General features: G+C 38.3%; 1 protein-coding gene across 12 annotated transcripts in view; it reads right to left on the bottom strand.

The window, feature by feature from the left end:
• LOC101707293 (kinesin-like protein KIF16B) overlaps positions 1-12,574 on the bottom strand; it is a 333,418-nt gene that overhangs the window by 131,813 nt on the left and 189,031 nt on the right. For 9 of the 12 annotated variants that reach the window (XR_015442054.1, XM_087189045.1, XM_021255092.2 and 6 more), the window contains one exon: positions 3,713-3,835. The exons of 2 other annotated variants lie outside the window; for them this stretch is intronic. Coding sequence is in view for 9 of the 10 variants with exons in the window: in XM_087189045.1 (XP_087045171.1) it covers positions 3,713-3,835 (123 nt within the window). In the remaining variant the exon portion in view is untranslated. Of the gene's footprint in view, positions 1-3,712; positions 3,899-12,574 lie in introns of those variants that run through there. One more of the 12 variants, XM_004840844.4, reaches the window with a different exon arrangement.

Raw genomic sequence — 12,574 nt, 5'->3', positions numbered from 1 at the left:
GAGACAGGGACGGGAAGCAATAGACCAAGCACACGGTGCAACATTTCAATAAGAAACCACAAAATCTTAAGTTAAAACAAAAAGAAATTACCACCTCAAAGGTACTATTCCGCCGGAAAAAAACCCCTCAAATATACAAATTACTGCCCCTTTTTCAAAAAGAAAATTTCAGTATATAGCAATAAAAATCTAAAACCTGATAAGTAAGTTACTTATATTATTACTCCAGGAATACTGAAAATTAGCACACATGAAGGCAGAAGGTTCCCTCGAGCCCCAGGGTTCCCCCAAGTGCCTCAGTGTTTGGGGCAGATGGGGAGAGCTGGCTCAGGCACTTTTTTCTTTCCCTTCCCTTAAGCGCCAGGCTTACTGGCCTTTTACAGTCTCTTTTCTCCTAAGATACTTTTGGAGTAAAGGGGCTTCTCAGGTAAGAGGAAAGTTAGAGACCACTAATGCTGTCAATTTCCTCTTTTTATCAATGAGAAAATTAAGGTTCAGAGAAACTAAAAGACTAAAAGTCATTCAGCAAACCATGGCAGAGCCAGCGCCTGGAGAATTCAGTGCCCAGATCCCCAGGCTGGTGTTTACCTGAGCAAAACACTTCCAAGACACCTTGATACTCCATCTACTGATGACCCTAGTAGACATCATTGCACTAATACCACTGCTACCCTTATGAAAGTATGATTTATCTTTAATTCACTGAGGAGAGGATAGTAGCCTGCAACATTTAATGAAGTGTTACGACTCAAGAGAAATACTGTACATTAGAAATAAGATGAAGTCATTATTTTGGAAAGTATGATGTAAAGAAACAGGCACATCTCTTCCTTAAAAGTTGTATAAATCAAATACCTGGAGCAGATTAGGAAATCTTCCTAATAGTAATAATAATAGCACTAGCCATAATTTACTGTTTATTATCTACCAGCCCCTGGACACAGCACTGTACATGCACTGATAATGCCATGACATAACTATTCATAAATGAGAAAAATTGAGCCTAAATTCATGGGTAGGGTGGCCAACAGTCCTGGTTGCCTAGGGCTGTGGGGTCTTTCAGGATGTGGAAGTTTTAGGGATGAAACCAGGAAAGTCTCAGTGACCCTGGCATGGCTAGTCAGCTACTTGTCAGGCTGGAGGGTGACAAAACTTTCCTGACTCCCAGATCAATGCTGCTGTCTATGAGACACCTTCCCTCCATGTGCCACAGATTAGAGTCACACAGACTGGCTTAAAGAAGGGTCTGACCAACAGTTTCAAAGGCTATCTTTTCTCCAGCATATGTTTTTGGTCCCTTTGTCGAAACTCAGATCACAGGTACCTCACGGGGTTGTTTCTGTGTCTTGTATTCCATTGGTCTACATTTCTATTTTGTGCCAGCACCATGCTATTTTTGTTATTATAGCTTTGTAATATAACTTGAAATCCAAAAATTGTGATGCCATCACTTTTTTTTTCTTAAAACTGCATTGGTTATTCTGGGTGACTTCTGGTTTTCTATAAATTTTAGGATTGCTTTTTTCTAGTTCTGTGAAGACAGTTGTTAATATTTTAACGGGAATTGCATTAAATCCATAGATCACTTTTGGCAATATTGCCATTTCAATGATATTAATTCTGCCTATCGAGGAATGGGGATATCTTTACATTTTCAAATATTCTCTTCAATCCCTTTCTTTAGAGTTCTGTAGTTTTTGTTATAAAGACTTTAATCTCTTTGATTAGGTTGAATATAAACTTTGGAACTGCTGGAAGATAACACAGGGGGAACACTGGAAGCCACAGGCAAAGGCAAGAACTTTCTGAAGAGAACGCTAATAACATAGGAAATAATATTGAGAATCAATAAATAGGATCACATCAAATCAAAAAGCTTCTCCACAGCAGAGGAAACAATGCAGCAAAGAGAGCAACCTACAGAATAGGAAAAATTTTGACAGCTACTTCTCTGTTTCAGGACTAATATTAGAATATTAAAAAAAAAAACCAACACTCCAAAAACAAATGACCTAATAAAAAAATGGGTAAATGAACTGAACAGACAATTCTTAAAAGAAGTACAAGTAGCTAGTTAGTATATGAAAAACAATGTTCATCACCTTTAGCTATTAGGGAAATGTAAATCAAAATGATAGTACATCTTATCTCAGTCAAAACGGCTTTCTTCAAGAACTTAAAAAGCACAAAAAATAAATGCTGAGAGGATGTAGGGAACAAGAAATTTCTACATTGTTAGTGGGAATGTAAAATTAGTGAAATTATCTTGGAAATCTGTACGGAGATTTATTGAAAAACTAAAAATAGAAATTCCATTTGACCCAGCTATACCTCTCCTCACTATATTCCTGAATGAGTTAAAGATATCATACTATAGTGATATATGGATACCCATATTTATACCCACATAACTCACAAGAGCTAAGCTCTGGAAACAGCCAAGATGTCTATCATCAAATGAATGAACAAAGAAAATGTGGTTCATAAACACAATGGAATATTATTCAACCATCAAGAATGAAATCATATCATTTGCAGGAAATTGTATGGAACATGAGATCATAATGTTAAGTGAAATAATTCAGACATAAAAAGTTAAATATCATATTGTTTCTTTTCTATGAGAAACCTCAAATATAAATAAAGAGTAAAATGAAAGAGAGATAGTATGAAACAAAAAGGCAGAGTTTGTAGAGATGGGGTAGGGGATCTGGGGGAAGAGGGTGTAGGGAGGAGATTAATGAGATAAAAAATGATTGAGATATAATATATACATGTACCGGTTCCTCAAAACAAATGTAACTATTATATATTGCAAACACACACAAATTAAGAAAAAGAGAACACCAGTTATTCCTTCCTTTCTAATCATGTTTTTGCTTCTCTTTTTCTTGACAATATTGCTTTGGACAGGACCTCCAGCAGCATGTCTGGTAGAAGTGGTCACACAGAATTCTTGTTTCATTCTTGCTTTCAACACTGAACCACAAAATATGTGTCTGCTTTAGGGTTCTGTAAATGCCATTTAAGGAACAGTTTCCTCCTCAAAATTTACTATGAACTGTTTGGGGTATTGTTTATTCCTAAATTATGGAAAAGTACTCAATCTCACTATATTTTCTTTAGTTCCGAAGATTATTTGTATTTGTTGAGAAACGAGTTGACTGAGTTATGTTTTATAAACCAAAACTGGTTCTGATACAGGCTAAAATATATACCACAATTATGAACAGAATATATGAATTTTCTTCAAGAAGGAAAGGGGCCTGCAAACTTCAGTTTTTGCAATAGCATTGTCAACTGTGAGTACTGTCATTTAGCTCTTCTTATGAACGAACTAATTTCCCCACCTTTCCTTTTCTCTGAAGGAGTTTGCGTGAAGCAGCATTAGCGTGCTTTTGAAGGCTTATAAAGTTCACCAGTGAGAATCGCCATAAAAATTGTGGGAAATGATTAAGCTATGGGCACAATTTTGTTATTAGATAAGGTACTGTGGAGATGCAGTTTTTCCTCAGGACTGCTTCACTATTTTCTGTGAATTTCAAGTAAACCTTCACAGACTGATGTGGAAAAAAAGAAGGGTGTAACAACATCTTATCATACAAGACATTCACCATTCACAGGTAGCTTTAGCTCCTTTTACAAAGTGACAGGGAGCACACTGCACACCTCTGACGTCCATCCTGCAGAAGAGGAAAGAAGGGACACATACCTTGACCTCAAACTCGAAGTGTGCATCCTTCCCTTGCCCGCAGAGGATGTAGCGTGGAATACTAATCTTAATTGGGTCCTTCAGGTCATCCGGATTTGCTCCCAAAGAGCGAGAAACCATCCGCTATCAAAGGCACATCAGATGGAGAGAACAAAGAGAAAGCGCGATCACTCTGCTGCAAACACCCTGCTTGGGCAGGAGGGAGAAAATGTGTTTCAAGTAAAGAAAAAGAGCATCAAACCAGGAGAGTTTATTTAGAAAAAATGATGGTTTCCTTTGAAAAAGAAATGCTAAGCCTTTCTTTTAACAAAAGACCATTTCTTTAGGTACATCATTCCAAGAAGTTAGAGCAAAAGCACTTCAAAATGTTGTCTGGCTTTGAAGTTCCCTCCAATTTATAAGAACAAGTGAAAACAAAGAGAGATTACATATCCTGACTTTAAAAAAATCAGTATAAACTAAGATTCCTTTCTGAAAGTCTTGATCATCTGACAAACTTTTCTTCACAGACTGCTATGCATAAAACTGCAAAAGCTGGAGATCTTATTCAAATTCATTTCATCTTTGACTTTTGGTCATTTCTATAAGGTACTGTAGGGTGGAAAGCTCTTCAAAGCACAACTAAAACAAACCCCAAGAATTTTCCTTGGGCTTCATTTGATTGACAATCGGCTCAGCTCTGATGGAGGGGTCTTGGGAAAGAGGCATAAAAATACTTGAAATGCGCTCTCCTGAGTGGGAACAGGAAGAAACCTCTGAATAATCATTCCTTGTACTAACATGGCGCTTTAGAAAGCATAAGAAAATATGTATTTAAAACAACAGTAATAAAACAATTAAATTCTAATTATAGTCAGCATTTATTGAATACTTACTATATACCAAAATGCACTGAACAGTGTACATGCACAGGCTCACTGACTGCTCAGGATCCTCCTGGGAGGTACGAACCATTATCCACCCTACTTATGAGATAAGAAGCCCTAGACTGCAGGCCAGGTGATTTTGAAGGAGGTAAGTTGGGGGCTTAGGTCTCAAATTCAGGGTAATCAGAAGTCACTTTTATCACCACTTCACTCTTCCTATCATGAAATTTTAAAGTAATTCCATCCAAGATAAAATTCAAACACAGCATATAAGAAGCTGGAAACTCTGTGATAATGCAGTGAAACCACATCCTTGACCAATAAGCCTCCTCTCTCAGGCAGCAAGGGGAGGGGTCCCCAGTAGGTGTTAACAAGGAAGGCACCACCTAGTTGTGTGTGTGAAAAGCTCAGACTTACAGATGACACAGAGAGGGATGACTGGCTTCTGACTGCTGCTTTCAGTCAAGCTGGCAGTGTGAATATTTTGAACTGATATGAAGTTGTCATGGCCTTTTAGAGTGCTTAATTTTCTTCCCTGTAGCTGGTCATGGGTGAAAAATCACTGTGGGTCACAAAGGCACATGTAACTAGCTGTCCCTGATGCCAAGAACCAAAATGGAAATTCTTAGAGGAGTTTCTAGACACAAGCATTGTTAAAGACTTTTTAAGTCACTGACTGTCCATTTCCAAATTACTTTAAATGTAGACTTCCCTGAAACACAGAACATGCTGACCCATTTAAAAGAGACATGAGGGAGAAATAATTTGGTGGCTTTAGTTATAAGAACACATTAATGTTAAGAAATGTCTTTGATCTACAAATGCCATGGTTCAGCCAGGAAATTCTTGCTCTGCTGCCTAAGTCCATATGTTGTGTCTAATAACTATTTTTCAAAGAGGATCTGACACGATGTCTCAGGGAATCAGTGTGTGGCAGTACACACCAGGAGCTGCAGGCTGGGAAACATTAGCTGGAGACTACCTCAGTAGAGGGGAAATGACACTGTGGGGATTTCAAGCAACAATTAGCAACCGATCACATGGTTGGGAAGGAGAGACCCATTCTCTGTACCTCAGGGGGACCAGGGCCCCCTACCAGATACACCATAAGGCCAACACCACAGCTGGTCTGGAGAGGTGCTGTGTGTGTGTGCACAAGCGCGCATGTACGTGCACATATGCAAGAGCAGTTCCAGGCTCTGTCCTAAGAGCTGAGGAGGAGGGAGGGCAGGCAGCAAGGCAATGACTTTCCCTTTCCCCTTTAGTCCCCCAGGAATAGTAATATAAAATTCTTTACTTTTTATTTCCAATACTGAGGATTGAACTCAATGCCTTTGCATTTAGCTATGTCCCCAGCCCTATTTTATTTTTTTATTTTTGTTTTGAGATAAGGTCTGGCTAAGTTGCTCAGGCTAGGCTTGAACTTGGAATTTTCCTGCCTCAGCCTCCCAGGACAGATGTGTATATCAGGCCCAGCTATTAGGAAAAAACTTCTTAAACACAGCCACCTCCCACCAGGCAAGGGTTCATTATTCATACCTATCTACTGAACTTCTCTTGCTTCAAGAACAAGGTCATCACATACATTTGGTAAGGGAGAGGATCTGAAAGGGCAATTTCTATTTTTTCTTTCACAGTTTTGCCAAGAGCAGTATCTCTACTTACATACTTGAAACTTTCGAGACCCCATGTATCATGGGGTTGTCACAGAGGCGTGGAAGACTACATCAACCAGTGTGATTGACCTGGTATCGAATCTCTAGCTCTTCCTGCTTCCCTAAGGTGGTCACAGAAAGTGGACTTGGGATGCCAGGTGGTGTTCACTTCAAAGGCTCAGGAAATCGAGGAGGAGGCTCAGGATATGATTTTTGCTCTGGGACTTGTTCGAAAGAACAGTGGCTGATCCCATCAGTCCTCAGTTTCCTCAGCTACACAAGTGGGCATGGTATTTTATTTCTCAATTCCAACTGTGAACAAAACAATGCCCTGGCCTGTGGGACTTAAGGTAAGAGGTAGGCTCTGACACAGCAAACAGAGTTATAACATGATTAGCAAGCTGAAAGGAGAGATCTGAGAGAGCAACACTGAATGTTCGTTGTTAGCTAAATGTCATGAATTTTACTGAAGAAAAGTTGTGGACAAAACTGTCCAGCCATATTCTGTGAGCTTCACAGAAGATTTATTTATCTTTAACTTTCCAAATACCTTTTCTTACAGTCACTTCTAAGGTACATGGCAAAATATTACTATCTTCTACTTAAGAGCACCAACTATGTTTCATGAAGAGGCCCTGATCCTGGGAATACAGCAAAACTTCTGCAAAGTATTTGTGATTTCTAACACCTTTAGTGTTTCTCGGCTGCACTAAATTTTGAACAAAGATTTGGTGTTTCTACCCTAAAGGTAATATTTTCTACTTTAACTTTCTTTTTATAAATCAGTTTTCAAAATGCGATAAAACCGCACTGATGTCTGGGTTTCTACAGGGGTATTTTATGACTGGGAGGTTCTGTACTTCTAAGAAGACACAGTTATGAAATCAATCCTTAAGGAAAGCACAGTGGTTTGAGGCTCAGGCTCACATATCCTTTACAAAAACAAAAGCAAAGCAAAACAAAGTGAAACAAAACCCTCACCATGGGCAATTGTCCTGGGTGTATGAACTGAGGAGGGCTCAGTTAACTGGGAGTGGCTGCAACTTATAATGTCCACATAGTTCATATCAATCAGGACAGCCTTTACACGGCTCCTGAACAGGTGCCATGATAAAAGGTTCTTGACCTGATGCTAGAGCTGCTGCCCCATTCAGTACCAGACAGGGACTCACAGCAGATCCATGGCTGAGAAGAGAGCCATCCCCTCTTCATCACTTAGCGTGCTGGAGCCAAGAAATGTGGCCAGAGTCCACTGCCATCATCCTTGGCTATAGTATACTTCAATCTCACAGATATTTTATGAACTCAGTATTAATGAGTGCACAGAAATGAGCTACAACAGAAATGAATACTGAAATATAAGGCACAGATCCAAAGTATAATAAATAGAGAGAAATATTAAAAAGTATGACTTTCTATCAAATTATTGCTACAATGTAATTTTTACAAAGTACTCTATGAAGGCAAATTCATGGGAAGTGTAGCAGTCTGAGGATACAGAGTGAAAGGTTCTTGACATTCTACTAAGCTATGTTTATATTGGGCAGGCCAGAAAAAAAACCTAATATAAATGTCCCCTAAATTTATTCTTGACTTGAAAGTGGCTACATTTTGAATATCATGGGTTTTATGCTAGACATGTAAATGTGTGCTATATCATATTATACTCCATTGTTTATGAGAGCTGTGAAATATTTGTGGCATTATTTATTTTGGAATTACTTTCTCTGCATGTGGCAAAGAAGATTATTAGAGTGCAGTGGGCAAGCAAGTGACAGATAGCAGCAGGGGGTAAAGAAACGTGCAAGGCTATTTGGACATACCTCTGTGTGATGGGTACAAGAAATTTTAAGTGCACTCTGGAATGATTCTATTTAGAAATAAAAGGTCAAGAAATGTAATTACTAACTTGGATTACATGTCTGTACATAAGAAATATCATCTTTAAAAATTAAATACAAAGAAATACTTTTCTGATAGCTGTTAATGAAATTATGTTTTGTGTCAACAAATATGCCATTTTTCTATTGTAGTGAAACAATGTAGTCAGATAGCCAAAATAAACAGGCAGAACACAAGCTACAATGCAAATATCCACATTACAATCTTCTCTTCCTACTTGGGCTCTCTCCTTCAAAAGGGCCAAATTGAGGAAATGAACAGGAAGCAGCAGATCTATTCTGCGGATCACTACGCAGAATAGTCAAATTCTACAGGGAGTCCTCAGCACTTCCCCTTAAACATTCTACTTTTTTGTTGTTGTTGTTTTGTTTTGTTTTATTTTTGGTACCGGGGATCAAACTTGGGACCTTGAGCCTGCAAGGCAGGAGGTCGAACCACTGAGCTAAATCCCTGGCCCCTAAACACTCTAATTATGTACCAGATGGTTAAATTCAGTACATGCTTTGACCATGACCAGGTCAAACCCAAGAATTGCCATCTAATTTCCTGGCACCCTTATCCAAGTTTTTGAAACTATAGGAAAACGATGGTTTTTATCATATTTAACAAAATCATCAATTCCTGACTTTCTTATCATAGCACTTATTTCTTATTCCTCTTTATTTTCAATCATATATGCCACAGTGATAGTTCTAGCTAGAATTATTATAGATTAAGTAACTACTACATCTCAGCAATTTAAAAATGAGGATTTTGGGAAGATCTGTTTTATTTTCAAATATGAGCTATGTCATAAGGAACAGGGTATAAAGATAACTTCTATGAGCAAGAGAAATTATGAGTATGAGAAATAGCCAAGATGTGCTCATATTCAGGTCCATGAGAAGAAGTCTGCCTGTGCCACAAGGGGGCCTTGTCTCAATCATGCTCTTTGAAGACTTAGTAGGACTTAGATACAATGAACTTGATTTTGCTAATACCTGTATTTCCCCCTACCCGCCATGGTACAGGTACATCTCTCTCTGTCAGGGATAGGACTTAACAGCCTGGCCAAAGAAACAATGCTAACCTTATCTCTTCTTAAAAAAGAGCCTAGATTACTTACATTGAGAAACAGAAATACAACTATTCAAATAAAGGATTTTTAAAAATCCTGATACATATCCATAGGGATAAATTACCCAGAAACTGACAAACTGTGTCGCAGATACTTATAGAATACCTTGAGTTTAGCTGACATTTCCAAACCATATTCTAACTAGAATTACTTCAATATTGATCTGAGTCGATCAACACTGTTTCAAGGTTTGCAAATATTGTATATCTGATGAATGTTTCAACTTGAAACTATTAAAAATGTCACTATTTTGTGATCTATAGCTCACATAAGCCTAGAACCTTTAATGGTGACCATTTCTGAACAACTCATTATATAAAAGGTTATTTTAAAAAGACTAAATATTGGGCCTAGTATACTTGGTTGATAACAAAGGAACAACTGCTAAGTGTCTGAGATCCTTGGGAGGAAAAAAATCAGTTTGTTCCCCATCCTAATTTTACAATATCTTTGATTAATCATGAAAAGAACCACACATCTATACCCCTGATGTTTTGTTGAGCTCTAGCTTTGGCTCCACCTGTGCTTTATTCTACAGTTTAGGAGAAAATGAAGAGTGGAAAGAGAGGAGGCATTTCCTTCAGGTTTCTGTACAGCAATATTGTTTTACTTTCCAGCTAAAAGAGCAACATTGAACATTCAAGGTTATCTCTATCTCAGTCACACTATGACTGTGTCCAGGTTTTTCTTCTACAGTAGCTACAAAACGTAGAGAATTGGATAAAGAAGACACAAGGCTCCTATAAGGAAACAATGGAATTGGAAAGAAAGGTACTCATTGAAAAAAAAGAATAAAAACAATACCTACAAGCTCATAGAAATCATCTTTCACTAGGTATTTTAAGAAAAAAAATTACAAGTCAGGTAAAAATTAACTTAGCAATGCTTGCAAATATTCACTTCTAGCACTGTCAAAAAAAAAAAATTACCCAGACGATGTCAAATAAAACAGTCCCTAGGAAAGAGGTGGCTTTATTATTGTAGGAAAAAAATGTATATTGTGAAGTAAGTAAATTCAGGTTTTACTCCCAATTCTCAGCCAAGTAATCCTTTTTGTGTCTAAGTTCTCAGATATGAAATGGAGATCATTTTAAAAGTAAGAGGAAAGACACAGGGGCAAAAACTCCACACGTTGAAAACCACAATATACAGAATAGGTGGGATTGTTGTCATCATAACAATCCTCTATGTCTTCAGCAACATGAGATTTTAGCCAAATAAGAGTGGGGAAGAATGATTTACAATAGAATCTCTTTCCTCTTCATCAACTACACTATTTGGTTCCATTTCTCATAAAGGAGGCTTTCACAAATTACAAATGTGCATGCATCCTTAGCAAGATTAGATAGAGATTAGATAGTGGCAGTTTGGCAACTGTTGTGCAAAGAACAGAGGGACTGAAGGTAAAGAAAAAAGATCCCAGGAAGAGGGGAGGGGGAGAGAGGAGGAGGGGGAGAGGGGAGAGGGGAGAGGGGAGAGGGACTGTTCTCTGTAGGCTGTGATATAATAGAGCCTGCAGCCCAGACTTACTTTGTTCTGCTACAGAAGAAATACCTTAGCTGGATGAAGCTGCCAGTGCCAGTCATCACAAGGACGTTATGGAAAAAATGGCCTAACAAGAGCAGTCTCCAAGGAACGTCTTGCTTCAGTGGTACAAGATGATCTGCCCATCCATGAAAATACCCAGAGACAGAACTGGAAAGCAAGCTGAACTAACTTTAAAAGTCCTAGGACATACATTCTTCTAGTACTTAAAAGTTTCCATGAAGGAGAAGTCCTCCCAGTTTTATATGAGTCTTATCTTTAGTAGAACCTCAGGAATCTTGACAGGAAGCATCTATAGCAGACTGGATTAATGGCCCCAAGTCTTCACTCTCCTGCACGGTAGTCCACATGGGTGGAGTCTACTTCCTTGCCTTGACCTTGGTTTCTCTGGCTGACTCATGTTGGCCAATGAAATGCTGGCTGACAAATATGCCAGTAGAGGCTTGTGTGGCTGCTCTTATCATTGTGTCTACTGCTCCTTCTGTACTGACTCAAAGTCAGATACACGGAGCAGACCTGCAGCCTCCAGCAGAGCCACTGCCACCTCCTTGCAAACCAGCAGAGAGAGAAAAAAAGCCTTCATTTGTTGGTTACAAACAAAAAGCCATCGAAGCTTGGAGGGTTGTTCATTATGCTTGTTACTTTTCAATAGCTGACTGATAAAACATTTACTGTAGGAAATATTTTGAGAATTGAGGTAGATTAGTCTACATACTGGACTGTGTGATACATTAACAAAATCAGTTCATTAGAAATTGGCCTATCCAATAAAACTGTCTCACCATCAAATCAGCATTACTTAAAAAAAAAAAAAAAGCTCAAATCTAGCTTTAAATCATCAGGGAAAAAGAAGGTAAGGAAAAATTACTGTAATTATTACTGTTAGAAGGCTTAAGTGTTCCCTTCCAAAGGGAAGTATGCATGTTTTTAAAGAAATGAGACTGGGGAGACAAACTGTTTTGAAATGTTTTTCAACAAACTCTAAATAAATTTACCCTGCCAACCACAAGTCTGTAAAACAGGCAGCTGTGAGCATAATGGGTTTTAATCAAAGTTGGATGAAATCACTATTTCAAAAGTACTCAAAGATGTATTGTCTAGAACATATCAAATCCCATAATGTAAATGTTTATATCTATATTACAACAATGCAAAGTGCCATGTAACCAAGCATGTATGAAGTTAGGATTTTTCTGATTCAGAAACTCATTACAGCTGAGCTGTTCCATTAGGATGAATCCCTGGACTCTCACACCTGCTCTGCTAGAGGAGTCCCTTGGAACTCCTGAAGAATAAGCCCGAGGAAGCCTCTCTGATCAAAGCCACAGTGGGTAATGGCACTAGCGGTTCTCCATTGCTTCTGCAGGTACTACAACAACCTTAATACCTCTTACACAAGTACTAAATCAAACTCTCAGCCCCACGAACCATATTTATCTCCAGGTACAAAATACGCTTAGTATAGAGAAAAGGCATGTAAAATGTGAATGCTGTAGGCTGCTTCTGTAATGTGGTGAGATCTGAACATAATCCCCACAGATGCCTACTTAGAACATAAAGCAGAGTAAGAAGTGGTAATGAGTAATATGATTCTGTGCAGTGTTCACAGTTGCAGCATGCTCCATCAGTGAAAGATACTAAAGGCCATGATTTGCAACGTGGGAGATTTATGCTTTTGTACCCATGAAGAAATGAGAGTCCGTCAGCTTAATATTTAACACTCTTTGCTAAAATTATATACTATTTATGTATCTCTTCCTTTTTTGACTATGGTGTC

This window comes from Heterocephalus glaber, unplaced genomic scaffold (genome assembly GCF_053883595.1).
Source record: "Heterocephalus glaber isolate CG9 unplaced genomic scaffold, H.glaber_assembly_v1.0 deba00001532, whole genome shotgun sequence".
NCBI lineage: Eukaryota > Metazoa > Chordata > Mammalia > Rodentia > Bathyergidae > Heterocephalus > Heterocephalus glaber.
The sequence above is the reverse complement of the archived record's forward strand: the minus strand, read 5'-3'. Positions and strand labels throughout refer to the sequence as shown.